Source organism: Phacochoerus africanus, chromosome 2 (genome assembly GCF_016906955.1).
Source record: "Phacochoerus africanus isolate WHEZ1 chromosome 2, ROS_Pafr_v1, whole genome shotgun sequence".
Taxonomy (NCBI): Eukaryota; Metazoa; Chordata; class Mammalia; order Artiodactyla; family Suidae; genus Phacochoerus; species Phacochoerus africanus.
This window is the reverse complement of record NC_062545.1, coordinates 242,581,316-242,599,146: the sequence shown is the minus strand read 5'-3', so window position 1 is coordinate 242,599,146 and position 17,831 is coordinate 242,581,316. Positions and strand designations below refer to the sequence as shown.

The following is a 17,831-nucleotide window of genomic DNA, read 5'->3' as shown; positions in this document are numbered from 1 at the left end:
GCCCTGAGCTGTGATGTAGGTCAAAGACGTGGCTTGGATCCAGCGTTGCTGTGGCTGTGGCACAGGCCAGTGGCTACAGATATGATTCAACCCTAGCCTGAGAACCTCTATATGCTATGGGTGCAGCCCCCCCCCCAAAAAAAAAATCTAGATTATTTCAGTGACCTGAAGGAATCGATATAATGTTGCCAGTGTCCACCTATCTACACTGAGAAAAATCTAACCCAGTGTTTGAGGTATTATCATTTTATGCAAAGCACATTACAGGGGTCTTAGCTTCCTTACATGCAAACATCCTCAGACCTGGAATCCTTGCAAATACCAAAATAAAATATTTACCCTTTTCCTAAGGGAAATAAAAACACAGGACAGTAGAATATACATCTTGATAGAAAAATAGTTAAAACTTTTAATTCTCTGAAAACCAAGAGTTAACATTTTATGGCTACCCTCTGAAAACTGGGTATTTGAGAACAACAATTTTAAACTTTTCCAAATCAGTACAAAGCTTATTCACATTTTTACTAAATCCAACACCACAAATCACAAAATGATTTCTTTACACGAGAAAAGCAGCCAAGTTTTTGGTGGGTCTGTCTCTATGCTTAGCTAAGTCGAGTCTCTGTTAAACAAAAAGTTCAGGCTCCACCACACTCCCCGCTCCTCCAGGCTCCTCCGATGGGCTCCGTGGTACAGTGACACTTCATACCATGTGCTCCTTGAAGAACCATTTCTGATTATCTGAGTGGGTGCAGTCACGCAAGAGTGGCTCAAAACTCTTGCCCAACTCTGCTCGCTCAGCCTGAACACACTTCTTGGACTGTACATGAAACAAAGAACCATCCTACGAAAGATAAAAGACACAGGATGTTCAAGAGAATGACAAGCAACGCCACAGAAAGTTATGTTTTCCTTAAAACGTCTTGCTAAATGCTCAGGGTGATTTTATCATTTCAGAAATGCTTATTGAGCAGTAAGTGTCTGCAGCTCATGACTCTCCTTGCATAGAGAGGGCCAGGCCGGTACAGACCTGTGTCACACTTGCCTTTTCTCAACTCCACTGACAGAGACCATAGCGCCACCTGCTGGCTGTTCTGAGGATCTGTCAGACTCTCTACCTCGCTGCTACTGATGTTCTTTCCCTTAAGGGAAATCAGGACTAAAAGGTCCTTTATTAATCTCTTCTACTTCAACTAATTTCATCCCTGGCAGTATCTTCTCCTGTGTATTTAAGTGCAGAATCAGGAAGCTTGGCTTTAGTCCCAGCTCAGCCACAGACCATCTGGGTGAGAGGGCAGGTCACCAGAGAGGAAGTGAGTGGGTTTGACAGACCATGCCAATTTCTAAACCTCAAAGGACAATGACCCTCTCTGATGCCTCCCTCATTTCGTCTTTTCCCCAATTATTGCTGAGTTAACTCAGCACGTCTCTCCCCAGGTTCTGGAGCTGATTTTTCTTCCCCTCCGCCTCTCTTTCTTCTATGCTGTACACTACACGCCCAAGGAACTTCATCTTGGCTGAGCAGCAGAAGGGAAGAACAAGTGGCACACTTGTTCCAGGGAAACAGAATCCTTAGAAATAAAATTAGATGAAGAATAATCTCAATATTATTAACCTGGAAAGCCCTTAAAAGTGCTCACAAGTTGCCCTTAGAATAATGTGATTAAATAAAGCATTCCTCCTCCCACCCTTCTAAAGAAATTTCCTTAAATGGTCAATGAATTTTAAGATTTTTAAGATAAAATTTTAATGACATTTCAAGCCAATGTCAGAATTTCTACCTTGCATTACTCCTCCTCGAGGGCTTACAATGGCTTTCAGTTGGAAGAAAGAAGGGAAGGGCGTACAAAGGATCACAAACTTGGGAGTTTACAGAAATATTTTTCCCTATTATTATAAATACTTATTTTGCTTTTTAGGGCTGTACCTATGGCATATGGAAGTTCCCAGGCTAGGGGATGAATTGGAGCTGCAGCTGCTGGCCTATGCCACAGCTTGTGGCAATGCTGGATCCTTAACCCACTGAGTGAGGCCAGGGACTAAACCCACATCTTCATGGATACTGGTCAGGTTCATAACCCTCTGAGCCACAACAACAGGAACTCCTATTTTTTTAATATCAAATAGATGGCACTATGGCTTGGTTTTTCCAGAGAGTCTGCAAATTTCATTGTTAATCATAAAACTTCCGACAGGAAAACACAGCCAGCCTCTACTCATCCTTAGAGTTAATCCATTTATAAGTAGTATAGATGAAGCTTTCTGTCACTGTAGCCAGAGTGGGGATGAAAGCTTCCATTCCCAGATAAAATGAACTAATTCTGTTTTTTCTTTTTCTTTTTATGGCTGTACCTGCAGCATATGGAAGTTTCCAGGCCAGGGGTTAAATTGGAGCTGCATCTGGGGCCTATGCCAAAGCCACGACAACACTCATTCTGCAGATCCAAGGGGCATCTGCCACCTATGCTTCAGCTTGGGGCAACACAGGATCCTTAACCCACTGCATGAGGCCTGGAATCAAACCTGTATCCTCACAGACACACCATCAGGTCCTTAACTCACTGAGCCACAACGGGAACTCCTAATTCTTTCTTTTGAATTATTTTCTTTGGATTTACTCCTTCAAGTGTTTTTTAGTGAGTCATTGGCTTACTGCAAGAGGTTTGGGCTAGTCAGTGGCTTTCCAGCCAGAAATAACACTCAGTTCCAAATCAACAGTGACTCTTCTGCTGGCGAACCAACTCCATCAGAGAGGTTTACTCAGTTATTGCACCACAAATGACAACGAATGTCTACAGAGCTTTACAGTTTCCCAAGACTATGGCCATCGATCTACTCTTCACTAGCGGAAGACAAGGCTGCGATTACTGTCCCCACTTTAGAGCTGGGGAAAATGAGGCTTAGACAACAGGAGTGGCTTATCTTTGGATTTGACCTCGAGGCCTTACACTTGGCCATTTGTTTGGCTCATTTGAACCCCGTGTGATCACTGAATGCACCAGGGACAGCTCCTCTTCCCACTCTAGCCAGTCGCAGCTCAAAGTGTGAGGGGGACAGGAGGACTCAAAGGGAGGAGACAGTGAGCCAAGAAGGAAAGTGCCATCCATGCTGGATGCTGTGAGACAAGCATGGGATAGGCCCATCCCCCGTCAGGTTCACTGTGAAGTTCCTGGTCCCCAAGGCACCTGAGACTCACTAGGGATGTGCTTCACATCCACACTCCCCTCTGCGGCCTGTGGGGCCAGGACCGACCGCAAGGAAGGCACAAGGTCGTTCACTCACCTCCTGCAAGATGAACTTCTGATCCTCTGGGGTGACTTCCTCACAGAGATGCATGATGAGTTTGTCCGTTCCTGCCTCCACGGCCACACAGCCCTCTGGCTGGTGGGTGTTATAGCGGATTTCATTCCGGGACGTGTACTCGAAAAACTAGAAATGGAGCAGCCAGCATGCGCCAGTTACCCTCTGATGTGTAAAGAGGGAAGGCTTCAGAAAGAGGAATGAGAACCTGGGGTCACCAGGCATGGGTGCTATGGTTCAGCCTGTTCCCCCACAGCACCTGGTGCCCCTCTGGTGGGGTGCTTAGCAAGTGCGCACAGAGGGTCCTTTCTTATGCCCTTTGCTAGATCGCGAGGGCAGCCCGGTGCCTGGGTCACGCTGCGCCGGCTGTGCCTAATTCTGGGCTGGTGCAGAACGGCAGGAAAGAAGATGGCCTGATCCCAGTGCCAGCACGTAGGGACTCTCCGTGACCCTGACCAGCCACTTCCACTCCTTTGCTTTAAGTCGTTTCCTCTTCCACCCCTCCCAGACATAATGGATGCAACCAGGCCTTGGAGACGCTCAGGAGCTGTGCGCAAGCTGGCAACAGGACTGCTAGTGGAAGGACTTGTTCTCCAGAGCAATAGTTTTCCTACCCTGGTGTGCCTGGGGAAAATGCTGATTCCAGGCCCAACTCCTAGAGAGGGAATGAGGATTTCTTCAGTCTGAGGTGGGGCTTAGGAAGCTGTACTTTTACACTTCTGACAAGACACGCAGGCACCCATCCACCCTACTCCACACCCTCTTGCTTCCAGGAGATTCTGACACAGGTGACTGGGTTTTTTTTTTTTTTTCTTTCTTTCTTTTTTTTTTTTTTGGTTTTTTTGTTTGTTTTTTACTTTTTCAAAATATTAAAGTACAGTTGATTTGCAGTGTTGTGCCAATTTCTGCTGTACAGCAAAGTGACCCCATCATACATATATATTCATTCTTTTTCCTCATAGTATCTTCTGTTCAATCACCAGAGACTGGATATAGCTCCCTGTGCTGGACAGTAGGACCTCACTGCTCATCCATTCTACATGTAATAGTTTGCATCTTCAAACCCCAAACTCTTCGTCCATCCCACCCTCTCCTTCCTCCCCCTTGGCAACCACAAGTCTGTTCTCCACGTGGGGCAGTGCTTTTCAAATGAATCTCCCTGAAAGCCAGTCAAGAAAGAGACGAGTCTTGGAGGGCTGGGGTGGGTCTAAGAATCTGCATTTCTAAGCTCTCAGGTGATGCTGATGGTATCTGAGAGTTGGGGACACCTTGAGGAGTGTTATTCTAACAGGGGAACCTGCAAAACGTTAGGTTGTATGGGTCCAAATTATGAAAGTTTACTGTTGGCCATAATGGGGCATAATATTCAAAGGGGATTGGGGTGACTCCAGGTTGGAGGAAAACCTGAATCTGCACCCCTCGTCTCCAGTGTCGGACAGCTCTTAGGACAGTAAGGCTTTGAAGATCCAGAACCAACGCTTCACTCTCTCCTGCATCCTGCATCCTCCATCAGCCCCACCCTGGTGGTTTATCTGTTTCCCTGGGTCAGGGTCCTATTCTGGTCCTCACACTCTCCAGGTCCCTGCTCTCCTGTCCACCCTGAAGTTCAGCACTTGACCCACATAGATCCACCTGGGCCCTGATGGAGGCAACTGCCCTAAATACCGCTTTGCAGTGTAGCACTACACATCAAATCCTTTAAGTCCATTTAAGAGTTAATTCTGGAGTTCCCGTCGTGGCACAGTGGTTAACGAATCCGACTAGGAACCATGAGGTTGCGGGTTCGGTCCCTACCCTTGCTCAGTGGGTTAACGATCTGGTGTTGCCATGAGCTGTGGTGTAGGTTGCAGACGCAGCTCGGATCCCGCGTTGCTGTGGCTCTGGCGTAGGCCGGTGGCTACAGCTCTGATTCGACCCCTAGCCTGGGAACCTCCATATGCCGTGGCAGCGGACCAAGAAATAAAAATAAATAAATAAATAAAAAAGTTTAAAAAAAAAAGTTAATTCTGAGAAAGTCACCCAAAATGCAGATCTGTTGAGGTTTTTTTTTTTTCTCTGACTGAAGGCATTAGTAGCAAGATTATTTGTTTTTGTTGTTTTTGTTTCAGGGTTTTTTGGCGTTTTTGGCTTTTTTGTTTTTGTTTTTGTTTTGGCTTTTTAGGGCCACACTCGTTGCATACAGAACCTCTGAGGTTAGGAGTCAAACCGGAGCTATAGCTGCAGGCTTACGCCACAGCAACATGGAATCTGAGCCACATCTGTGACCTATACCACAGCTCATGGCATCACCAGATCCTTTACTCACTGAGAGAGGCCAGGGACCAAACTCACATCCTCATGGATACTAGTTGGAATCATTTTCGCTGAGCCACAAGGGGAACTCTCGTGGCAGGACTGTTTGTCATCACAAAACAGGAGGGAATTCATTACCTCAACAGTAATTAATATAGCCACACAAAGGAATATTAAGAAGCCATTAAGGATAATATTCTAGGGATTTCCATTGTGGCTCAATGGTTAATGAGCCTGACTAGTGCCCAGGATACGAGTTTGATCCCTGGCCTTGCTCAGTCAGTAAAGGATCCAGTGTTGCCGTGAGCTGTGGTGTAGGTCACAGATGCAGCTCAGATCCCTTGCTGTAAGCCGCGGTGTAGGCTGGCAGCTACAGCTCCAATTCAACCCCTAGACTGGGAACCTCCATGTGCCTCTGGTGTGGCCCTAAAAAGATAGAAAACAAACAAACAAAAGAATAATATTCTCAAAGGACATCTATAACACAAGAACAGTATGACTAAATGATGAAAATAATGGAATATAAAACATATAGATATCAACTATTTATAAACCCATAGTCATGCATAAAAAACATGGGAAGTAAATACATCTTAATTATAACGGTGGTCACCCTGCATCCAGTCATTTACTACTTGCTTCTGCTTTTTATATTTCCCAAATGCTCTGTGATGAGTATATATTACTTTTATAACTTGATAAGGTCACATATTGGAGTTCCCACTGTGGCACAACAGGTTAAGAATCCAACTGCAGCTGTGGTATAGGCCTGCAACTGTGGCTCAAATTCAATTCCTGGCCCAGGAACCTCCATATGTCACAGGTATGGCCATTAAATTAATTAATTAATTAAAATTAAAAAGTCACATAATAAATGTTTTAAAAACCTCCTAAGTTTCCCCTCCTCTCCCTCTTTAGAGGCTGACACTGATGATCCCATGAACGCAGAACCTCCCACTGTCCACGGTCCCCCAGCCTGAAAATGTCAAGCTGTTAAAGAAGCAGCACCTACCTGGTTCTGACCCATCCCGTGACAGCGATACAGAATGACCTGGTGTCCCGTGACCTGGTGTTCACTGGGAGGGTTATAGTCAAAGCAGTAATCCTGTAGTCCTTTGTTCTGAAGCTAAACAAAACAAAGGTGGCATTTTGGTCCAGATTTACACACAACAACAGATTCCACCCAAGGCTGTGAGGGCAGCTAAATGGAGCCTCAAGAACTAGACTCAGTGCTAAGAGCTCCTTCCGTCTCTCATTCTAAAAGTGTCTTCCTGGAATTCCCATGGTGGTGGAGTGGTAACAAAATCAACTAGTAACCATGAAGATGTGGGTTTGATCCCTGGCCTTGCTCAGTGGGTTAAGTATCTGTGGTTGCTGTGAGGGGTGGTGTAGGTCACAGGCGCAGCTCGGATCCCAAGTTGCTGTGGCTGTGGCGTAAGCCAGCAGCTATAGCTCTGATTTGACCCTTAGCCTGGGAATTTCCATATGCCATGGGTGCAGCCCTAAAAAAGACAGAAAGGACGGAAGGTGGGGAGGGAGGGAGGGGAAGGGAAGGAGGGAGGGAGGAAAGAAGAAGAGTGATTTCCCATTCTACACCACAGGCAGGAATCATAACTCCAATTTTACAATGATAAACCTGAGGAGCAGAGACATGAATTCTTTATGGCCTGAGAGCTCATATCACTTCATGTTTCATTTGTGCAGCCTTACTGCTGCACTAGTCCAAAGGTAGCTGGGTTGTCACCTTGAGTACCAAGGAGCTCCTGCCGTTACACATCTGCAAGGGACACTCCAATTGAGAGATGGCATTCCTTAGGTCAGAAGTCTACCCTATAAATTATAGGAACTGCATAATACAGAGCCAATGATCTGCACACAAGGTCACACAATAGCTAAGTGGAGATACCTGAGCCTTGAATCCAGGACCTCTGACTCCGAGTTCAATGCTCTTTCCATCACTCAACATTGTCTAACCTAATGTCCTCTCTAAGGTACTTTTGGATCCAAATCCCTTTAATTATTCTAAGAGCGAAAAACCCTGGGAGGTTCCATCCTCTCTCCTTCCTCTCAGGAGCCTTCAGAGAAAGACTCAAGAATCTTCCAAATCCCTTTCTGGAGAGTTTAAAGAACGCTCAATAGCTCCTCCTGAACCCCCCTCCTGCCATGGCCCTTTCCACCTCTGATTAGCCTAGTTCTGAGGATAAGACTCAGCCACACCGAAAGAAGGAATCCACCATTCACTAGCTCATAAAACACAGACCTTCATGTTCTTGAGGCCCCTTTGCTTTGCAAAGGAACTTGAGGACCAGGAGATGTGAATAAACAGAGCATTTAGATTTAGAAGAACTTAAATGTCATGCAAAGTGGTCCCCACTTTTGACTACGAGAGGACCTCAACCTCAAATGAGCTCTCTATGTTCCAAAGATGTGGTCTATCAAAGAAACTGCAAGAATTCAAAAAAAAAAAAAAATGATAAGGTAGAAATCCCTAAAGATTAAATATGGAATTAAGCTAACTGTATCAAGTTGGTGACAGACATAGATAAAAGAATGATTTTGAATGACTTTCGAGTATGGTACGTTTGAGTACACGTCCTTTGTGAAATATATTTTATAAAAAATAGAGCTGCAAAGAAATCTTAAACCAGAGTTCCTGTCGTGGCTCAGTGGGAATGAACCCAAGTAGTACACATGATGACACGGGTTTGATCCCTAGCTTCAATCAGTGGGTTAAGGATCCAGCGTTGCCATGAGCTGTGGTGTAGGTCGCAGACGTGGCTCAGATCTGGCATTGTTGTGGCTGTGGTATAGGCTGGCAGCTGCAGCTCCAATTTGACCCTTAGCCTGGGAACTTCCATGTGCCGCTGATATTTCTTATTTGCTACTGAAAAAGTACAGAGCTGTGTGGTCCCAGACAGTAGCCCCTAAAATGGGACTATACCCAACCTGAGATTTCAGGACTTAGTATGAAACAAATAATGCAAAACATTTCAAAAAATAAATTTTTATATCAACTACTTGTTGAAATGATATTATATGAAATATATTGGGCTAAATAAAATACATTATTAACTTCACTTGTTTCTTTTTAAATGTGGATACTAAAATTTTTTAAATCATGTATGTGGCTAGCATATTATTTCTGTTGGACAGCATGATGCAGAGACAAAGATCACCACTGGTATCCAGATGGTGGACTCTGAACACATTTCCCACTAAAAGGACTGGGACTCCTGGGAGGAAGTGCATCCGATGAACACAGCCAGAATCAAGGAAGCTACCAAAGCCACTGTAATGGCCAAGATCACAGAAGCCAAAATAAAGAGATTCCTGCTAGTCAAAGATGGGACAATATGAACAATTAAAAAAAGAAAAAGACCAAATTGATGAAGGCACATTGGCAAGTTAAGAAACCACTGATATATAATGATACTCAAGAAAAGAGGAGGACAGGAGTTCCCATCGTGGCTCAGTGGTTAATGAACCCAACTAGCATTCATGAGGATGTGGGTTTGATTCCTGGCCTTACTCAGTGGGTTAGAGATCCGGCGTTGCCATGAGCTGTGGTGTAGGTCGCAGATGTGGCTTGGATCTTGCATTGCATAGCTCTGGTGTAGGCCGGCAGCTGCAGCTCCTATTCAACCCTCTAGGGAACCTCCATATGCCTTGAGGGTGGCTCTAAAAAGACAAAAAGATCACCCCCCCCCCCAAAAAAAAGAAAAAGAAAAAAAAGAAAAGAGGAAGACAAAAAGTGGAGTTCCTGTTGGGACTCAGAGGGTTAAAAACTCCACATAGTCTCTGTGAGGATATGGGTTAGATCCCCGGCCTTGCTCAGTTGGTTGAGGATCCAGGTTGCCCCAAAGTGTGGCATACGTAACAGATGCGGCTCAGATCTGGCATTGCCTTGGCTGTGGCATAGGCCGGCAGCTGCAGCTCAGACTTGACCCGTAGCCAAGGAACGTCCATATGCCACAGGTGTGGCCATAAAAAGAAAAGAAACAAAAAGCCAAAAAGCAAATGAGCCAACAAATAAAAATACAACCCTCTGGATAAAACTGGAGGAAACTAAAGTACCAACTCTTGCTCAGAAAATAGACAAACGAAAGAAAGACTTCAGAATTTGTTATGCTTTTACTGAATGAACTATAAATTTCATGGATACTAAACTGTGCTAGTTAAACAAGGGAAGGTTCTAATATATAGAAAAATCCTAACTAATAAATGCAGAAGAAATGAAAGAACTAGAAAAACCACCACTTGGCAATGCCATTAGAAGTAAGGGATCCAGCCAATGATTACCAATGGTTACTTAAAACTCACTAGAAGGCTGAGGTGGTACCTGCTGATGGCCAGTCCAGGTGATGCTTCCGCATCCACTGATCAACCTCATCACTCCAAGCAGGATGACCAGAGGTTACGCATTCCCACTACAATACAGTGTGAGTATAAAGCACAAAAAGTTGTTCTTGCCAAAAAGATTGATACTGACTCCAATCAAACCTTCAGACCTCACTTTTATTTTAAAGAAATATGGGAAGAGAGGCACAATTTAAAAGACCCCATGAGGAGACAACTGCCAAGGCCAAAGGCAAGGTGCTCTGCAGAACAACTGATGCTGTCTTTCAACAAGGTAAAGGCAGTAACAAAATGGGGGGCAGGGGAGGTGGATGACTTGAATTGACCTAGGAGAAAAGGCACAGCAGCCAAAAGCAATGTATAGACCTTGTCTGCATCCAAACTGGAGCTAGCTGGATACACCAAGAGAAACTGGGGGGATCTGAATAAGGGCTGGATGCTAAATACCAAGAAACTGTTGTTCATTTGATTAGGTGTGATAATGGCCTGTGGTTGTGTAAGAATGTCCATATAGAGATGCAGGCCAAGTGAACAGGAGTGAAACAACATGATGCCTGGAGTTTGCTGTAAAAAAGAAAAATGTGAGAGGGTGGAGCAGAGGAGAGGGAAGGCAAGAGAAGCAAAATCTTGGTTAATCTAGAACCTCAGGGAAAGGGTACATTATCCCACTCTCTCCGCATCCCTGAACGTTTTCATAATGAAAACTGAAATTAACACATTAACATTCTGCTTTGTATTTATCAAGATTTCCAGAAAGGAACACCAGCTCTTCTGATGAATATGACACGGCGGAGGAGGCCCCCCACCCCAGGTGGGTGGAGTTCCAGGCAAAAGCCAGAGGCAACTGACATTTTAGTTGGCCTCATCCCAGCGACATTTCTTCTATGTTCTTTGAGGGTTTTTTTTTTTTTTTAATTTATTTAATTATTTATTTTGCTTTTTAGGGCCACACCCGCAGCACATGGAGGTTCCCAAGCTAAGGGTCAAATCAGAGCTATAGCTTCCGGCCTACACCACAGCCACAACGATGCAGGATCCGAGCCACATCTGTAACCTACACCAGAGCTCACGGCAATGCCAGATCCTTAATCCACTGAGCGAGACCAGGGATCAAACCACAACGTCATGGTTCCTAGTCAGATTTGTTTCCACTGCACCATAACGGGAACTCCTCTTCTAGGTTCTCTGAAATAAAGAAATGACCATCCTTCCCCACTACTGCTTTTGTGGATCCCTGGGTTGGGAATTAGTAACTGGTCCAGCCATTGAGACTTGAAGTCATGTGAGTTAAAAAAAAAAAAAAGACACGGGAACACCAAGTGAGCCTGTTTCCATCTGAGACATTTCCAGAGCTGACATTCTGGACTTAAGGCCCAGACACTCAAGGGGAGAAGGAAGGACAGTGGATGAAAAGTGGGGAGGGGTATGGGAGAGGCTAGCTGTCCCCGGGAAGGGGCCTTTCTTGCCCAGGGTTCATCACTCAGACCTGGAGGCCAGGAGCACCTTGCTTAGGATGGGCCTGCCTCACTCACCATCCCGAAGAAGCCAGGCCTGTCCTCAGGCACGTGCAGTTCTGGATACACGATCTCCAAGAACCACTTGAAGTCCTTACACTGGAGCTTTGCACGGAGCTGCTTCCTCTCTGTCACGTCCCCAAAGGGTTCCTGAGAAAACAACAAAGCAGTGAGGCCCTTCAGGCCACGGTGCTTCCCATCAAAGTTCCTCTCTCTTCCTAAGACTTTATTGAGCACCTACTGTGTGCAGGGCCCTGCACAGGGCCCAGAGGATGAAAAAAAAAAAAAGCCTGAGACACAGCTGTGGTGCCCTAGAAGGAAAGACTGTTGCACAAACAATGACACTCCCAGGTGCTCTCGCCACAGGGAGGGGCAGCCAGGTGCAGGAGGGAAGGACACAAAGAACCCACTGATGGAACAGGGAGCTGAATCCTGGGGCCACGCTAGCAGCCCTGGCCTGGTGCGACATTGACGAGCATGTGATCACAGAGCACCAACACGTCGACAGCACATGCAAGCCATGATGTCCTGATTTATCACTGATACCTGAACACTCACGTTCAAACACAGCTAAGTGTTTAGAGGTAATTATGAATGAAAACCTTATTATGTGCCCAATCTATTGAAGTCTAAATATATACTTCTGAGAGTAAGAGAAAAATGTTGCAATGATAAATACTTCTTGTGAAAGTGTAGTTCTATGGACAAAACCAATGATTAAGAACTTTCGAATAATAAAGCCAGCATTGATTTAGCATGGCAAATGTGCAGCTACAAGAGCAATGCTGACATAAAGAGATACGAGTGCCCCTGCATCAGGACGTTAAACTATTAAAATGTGACATGTCAAATATTTAACAAAATGGCAATGATAAGAAAAACCATTTTGAGTAAAGTTGCAGATGTCTGCTTATTCCCCTGAAGTTCATTCTTTGATGAGAGTCATCGTGTCTTCATCTTCAACCAAATATCCTCTCTAGCGCTCAGCCCCTGGACCTTCGGACAAAGGGTGCCCCTCTCTGCAACATTATTCTTTGGGACCCCTCATTATTCTTTGGGATCCCTCAGAAAGAGGGATCTATGGGCTCCAGACTGGGTAAAAGAAAGAGCAGATGTTTCTACCCTGCAGCCTTGGGCAAGACAGAGGAAGCAATGACCCTGGAGCCCATAGGGTAGAGAGCGGCTGGGGGGGGGGGGGGGTCAGGGGGAGGGTCCACAGTGATGTGCAGAGCAGAGCAAGGTCTGTGGGAGATCCAGTTCTACCTGCATCAGCTACGAGGCCTTGGACAAGCTCCTTAAATCGCCCTCGCTCTAAGGCTCAGTTTTCTCATCTATAAAATGAAAAGTTCAGAGCTACCCTGAAGGGCTGCTGTGAGGATTCATAGGAAGAGACGTTCAAGTGGCTGGCAAAGAGGTCCCAAAAGAGAACTTATCTTTTTTTTTTTTTTTTTTTTTTTTCTGCTGTACAGCATGGGGACCAAGTTACACAAACATGTATACACACTCTTTCCTCCCATTGTTGTGTTGCGATGTATCTAGACACAGTTCTCAATGCTACACAGCAGGATCTCATTGTTAATCCATCCCAAGAGCAGTAGATTGCATGCATTAACCCCAAGCTCCCGATCCCTCCCACTCCCTCCCTCTCCCCCCGGGGCAGCCACAAGTCTATTCTCCAAGTCTATGATTTTCTTTTCTGTGGAAAGGTTCATTTGTGCTGTATATTAGATACCAGTTATAAGTGATATCATATGGTATTTGTCTTTCTCTTTCTGACTTATTTCACGAACTTGTCTTGACGAGCAGCCCCTTGGTTATGTTAACACAGGTTAAGTGAGAGCCCTGTTTTGGGGCGTGTGGAGCTGACCTGTGCAGAAGCGGTGGGCCTGTCTGCCGAAACTTATTTGTAACCCTAACATCAATACTGTGGTGTCTTCAGGTTTTCACAGTCATTCTCAGACACGCACATGGTGACCCACAAGTTTGAGTCACCCAACGTGCACATTCTCAGCTCAGCTCTTGTCCTGAAAACAACTATCCTGTTAGCAGCCTATTTAGCACCACGATTTTCAGACTGTTCTCTTCTGTGTTGGTGATTTTGCTGTTTCAAGTGGTCCCCAAGGGTTATGCTGAAACACTATCTGGTGTCCTGAGTACAAGGAGGCTGTGATGTGTCTCGTGGAGACAATAGTTGTGTTACACGAGCTTCACTTGGGTGTGAGTGACAGTGTTGGTGGCCCTACGTTTGATGTAATCAGCAATATGTATTAAAGAAACAGAAACATACACAAAACCAGGTCACGTATTGATCGGCTGACAAAAATGTCCACCTGCAAGAGGTTTGCAGCAATCCAAGCGTGTATGTCCCCAGGAGCCATCATGGCTCAGTGGTCAGTCCCGAATTCAGTGTCTGCAGTGACCGTATAGGGCGCAGCTACTGTGAATAGTGAGAATCACCTGTCAGTTGTTATTGTAAGTGAAGAAAGATTCCCCACACTTGTGTCAGGAGCACTCAATTTCCTCTCTATTTTATTTTTTGTTTTTTTGTCTTTTTAGGGCTGTACCCGCAGCATATGGAGGGTCCCAGGCTAGGGGTCTAATCAGAGCTGTTGCTGCTGGCCTACGCCACAGCCACAGCAACTTGGGATCCGAGCCGCATCTGCGACCTACACCACAGCTCACGGCAATGCCGGATCCTTAACCCACTGAGTGAGGCCAGGGATCAAACCTGCAACCTCATGGTTCCTAGTCAGATTCATTAACCACTGAGCCACGACGGGAACTCCAATTTCCTCTCTCTGTCTACAATGAGACCTACTATGGTAGACGTCCAGAATTAGCTACTTTTGTTTGGGTGTGGCCAGATGGAGCATAGGTGGGGTGGAGAACTCACCAAGCGGGCATGGGGATTGCGATGGTAGTAGAGCTCTTTAAATTCATCCATCCACACCTCGGCTGCGCGGACACTGTTGGCCAGAGCTTTGCTACGGGAGTAAGGAGCTTGCTTGGGGAAAACATGCCCAACATGGGAACACGGGTGTATCTCCAGGGTCCCCCCGCATTGCCAGATCTGTAGACAGAGAGGCAGATGGGAGAGAGTGAGTGGCGAGCGAGCTTCTGGTCCACAGCACCTGCAGCAAGGAGGCTGGGTGCAGAGGTCAGGGTGATCCCTGCCAAGACCTCCCCCTCCATGAGGCAGGCCACTTCCCCAGGACACTCAGGACACAGGAAGCAGTCAAAGAGCAAGAAAGCCACCCCAAAGACAAAAGATCCATAGGAACCCAGACCCTGAAGTCCATGCAGTAAGGCTCATGCACTTGACTCCTAGGAGTACCCATAATGGAGCTCGCTGGGAGCTCACTTACTCATCGGGTGAAGAACAGGCTGATTACCTGGTCTCCTAGCCACAGAAGATAGGAAAGCAGCAAGTAAGAAGAGAGGTTTGGAAGGGAGAAAGGAAGAGCTTCTAGAGGCAGGCAGAGCAGCCTGACACCTAGGGAAGAGGCAGAAAGACCATTAAAAGCCACACCCCAAAACTCAGCAGGCAGAGTCATCTGGAGCCTTTCCATGCTAGGGTCCCCCAGATGTATGAACAAGGATAGCACTGGGAACTTATAATGGGGGATGTGAGTCCTCAGTGGAGGGCCAAAGTCTTGGCTTTTTTTGGGGGGGGGGGTTGTTTTGTTTTTTGCTTTTTAGGGCCGCACCCACGGCATATGGAAGTTCCCAGGCTAGGGGTTGAATCGGAGCTATAGCTGCTGGCCTACGCCAGAGCCACAACAACAGCAACATGGGATCCGAGCCGAATCTGCAACCTACACCACAGCTCACAGCAACACTGGATCCTTAACCCACTGAGTGAGACGAGGGATCAAACCCGCATCCTCATGGATTCTAGTGGGGTTTGTTAACTGCTGAGCCACGAAAGGAACTCCCAAAGTCTTGTTTATTAACACTTTTTTTTTTTGGCCAAGTCTGCGACACGTGAAGTTCTTAGACCAGGGCTCAAACCTGCTCCACAGAAGTGACCCAAGCCACAGCAGTGACAATGCCAGGTAGGTAACTACTAGGCCACCAGGGACCTCCCTGTTCTTTTTAAACAGGAAAACCTAAAACATTCTTAAATTTTTATATTTCCTTTTTTTTTTTTTCATTTTTGTCTTTTTAGGGCCACACCGCAGCATATGGAGGTTCCCAGGCTAGGGAACTAATTGGAGCTGTAGCCACCCATCTATACCACAGCTACAGCAATGCCCGATCCAAGCCGAGTCTCCAACCTACATCACAGCTCATGGCAACACTGGATCCTTAACCCACTGAGCGAGGCCAGATATTGAACCTGCAACCTCATGATTCCTACTCAGATTTGTTCCCACTGTGCCATGACAGGAACTCCCTAAATTTTCTATTTAAAAGCAGGAACATCGACATAAGTTTTTGATACTTAAAATGCAAATCCAGTTAACTAGAAAATCCACCAAAATGCTAAGGACTTTTCAAAGGGGCATCTGTGGATCCCATAGAGCAGAATCAATAGATGGACTTGCTACAAAAGGCAAATTCCCCGCCCCTACTATCTATTAAATCTATCAAATCTGATTATCCAGAGACCATGCCTATAAATCTGCCTTTTTAACAAATTTCCCTAACAATTTTTACATGTGTGAAAGTTTGAAAGTCACAGTGCCAAATAAAGAGGCTACTCTATTGAACAGTCAAGCAAATCAAGGCTCTATACCATGGGATCACAAGGCAGGGACCTGCAATCAAAAAGTCCAATCTCTGCCATGCACCATTTGAGTGACCTCTCAGCCTCTGTCCCTCCCCTCTGTGGAGTGAGAAGAAAGAACTAGGTGACTTGCAAAACCTTTTCCAGCCCTAATTCAGTTAAAAGTATTTTTTGGTTTTTTGGTTTTTGGGTTTTTTTAATCTTTTTGTCTTTTTAGGGCCGTTCCCGCGGCATATGGAGGGTCCCAGGCTAGGGGTCTAATCAGAGCTGTAGCTGCTGGCCTGCGCCACAGCCACAGCAAAGTGGGATCTGAGCCGAGTCTGGGATCTACACCACAGCTCACGGCGACACCGGATCCCTAACCCATTGAGCAAGGCCAGGGATCGAACCCGCAACCTCATGGTTCATAGTCGGATTCACTAAACATTGCGCCACGACGGGAACTCCTAAAAGTGTATTTTTTTAAAAGGTCACACAGGAAGGCAAGCATGTTTACAGGATGCGTGTACCACTTTTGAGATCGCTGGATAAACTGTCCGTGTGGAGGACAAGTCTGCCAGGCTCTCCTAGCAAATCCATATTCCCAGAGAGAGAGAGAGAACAGGATAAGAATGAGTCCAAACAGAAGCCTGAAATACTTACCCTAAAGGAAAACTCGAGGTTCTCTCCTCCCCAAACTTCCATTCCTGTATCATAAGCCCCCAGGTATTCAAAATATTTCTTACTCACGGCAAACAGCCCACCAGCCATGGTTGGAGACCTAGAAGTGTGTGAATCATAATTCAATGTAAGCAGCAGGAAACCATCACAGGGAGTTGAATCCCTTCCCACCATCTCCCCAGAAAAGCGTACGCTGAGTTCACACTCTGTGCCGAGTGCTAAGCTGGGCTGGAGTCACCGACATGCCCCACAGCCCTACCCTGGGGAGGCTTACGCACATCTCACCAGGCAGACACAGAACTCTGTGGGGTGACTAAGGGTGACCTGGGGCCCAGTGGGAACACAAAGGAGGCCAGGAGATGGGGGCAGGCAGCTTCTAAGTTTCTGCAGAACGAAGAAGAGTTAGCCAAGAAGAGGAATGGAATGGATTTCCGAGAAGACGTGAGCACAGGCAAAGGCCTATGGGTGAGAGAAACCCTTCTATTTCTAGGAGCACAGATACAAGAAGAAATGCGAAGAGAGACCAGGAATCTGAGAGGATGGCAGGTACCCGGCTGGCAGGTACCCGGCTGAAGTGGCCCTGGTCAGAGTCACTGGGCAGCCCTCACTGATGCCCTCTGGAGGCCGAAAAAGACAATTCCGGCATCTTAAAGCTTCCCCAAGGGCCTGAGCCTCTCCTGCTGGAGTGGCCCCACCTCTAGGACCCACATGGCCAGCTCCAGCCTGTCCCTCCGCTGGCCCTGTTTTCTCCCTGTCAGGTTCATTTAGGAAAAGGCACTTTCAAAAGTGGCCCAAGGCTTCCATCCAACCATAGCAGAAAGCAGCAGGGTCCACCCACCACAGAGATGCAGATGCAAAGGAAGAAATTCAGAAATGGGGAAATATGTAACATGAAGAGCCTAACGGTTTGAAATGTTAAGATCTTCCAGCAGTGCTTCTGGGCTCTGACCAAGTATTGGCTTTCCCTGCTCTCCAAGCTC

General features: G+C 46.3%; 1 protein-coding gene across 1 annotated transcript in view; it reads right to left on the bottom strand.

Annotated features, from left to right (window-relative positions):
* Positions 1-379: 379 nt before the first annotated feature.
* The window catches only part of GALNT12 (polypeptide N-acetylgalactosaminyltransferase 12), a 43,907-nt gene continuing 26,455 nt past the window's right edge, over positions 380-17,831 (bottom strand). Inside the window, exons 5-10 of the mRNA XM_047768022.1 lie at positions 16,834-16,951; positions 14,356-14,532; positions 11,481-11,612; positions 6,605-6,718; positions 3,283-3,429; positions 380-844 (exon numbers count right to left, since the gene is read on the bottom strand). Coding sequence (XP_047623978.1) covers positions 704-844; positions 3,283-3,429; positions 6,605-6,718; positions 11,481-11,612; positions 14,356-14,532; positions 16,834-16,951 — 829 coding nt within the window. The 3' untranslated portion in view covers positions 380-703. The remainder of the gene's footprint in view (positions 845-3,282; positions 3,430-6,604; positions 6,719-11,480; positions 11,613-14,355; positions 14,533-16,833; positions 16,952-17,831) is intronic.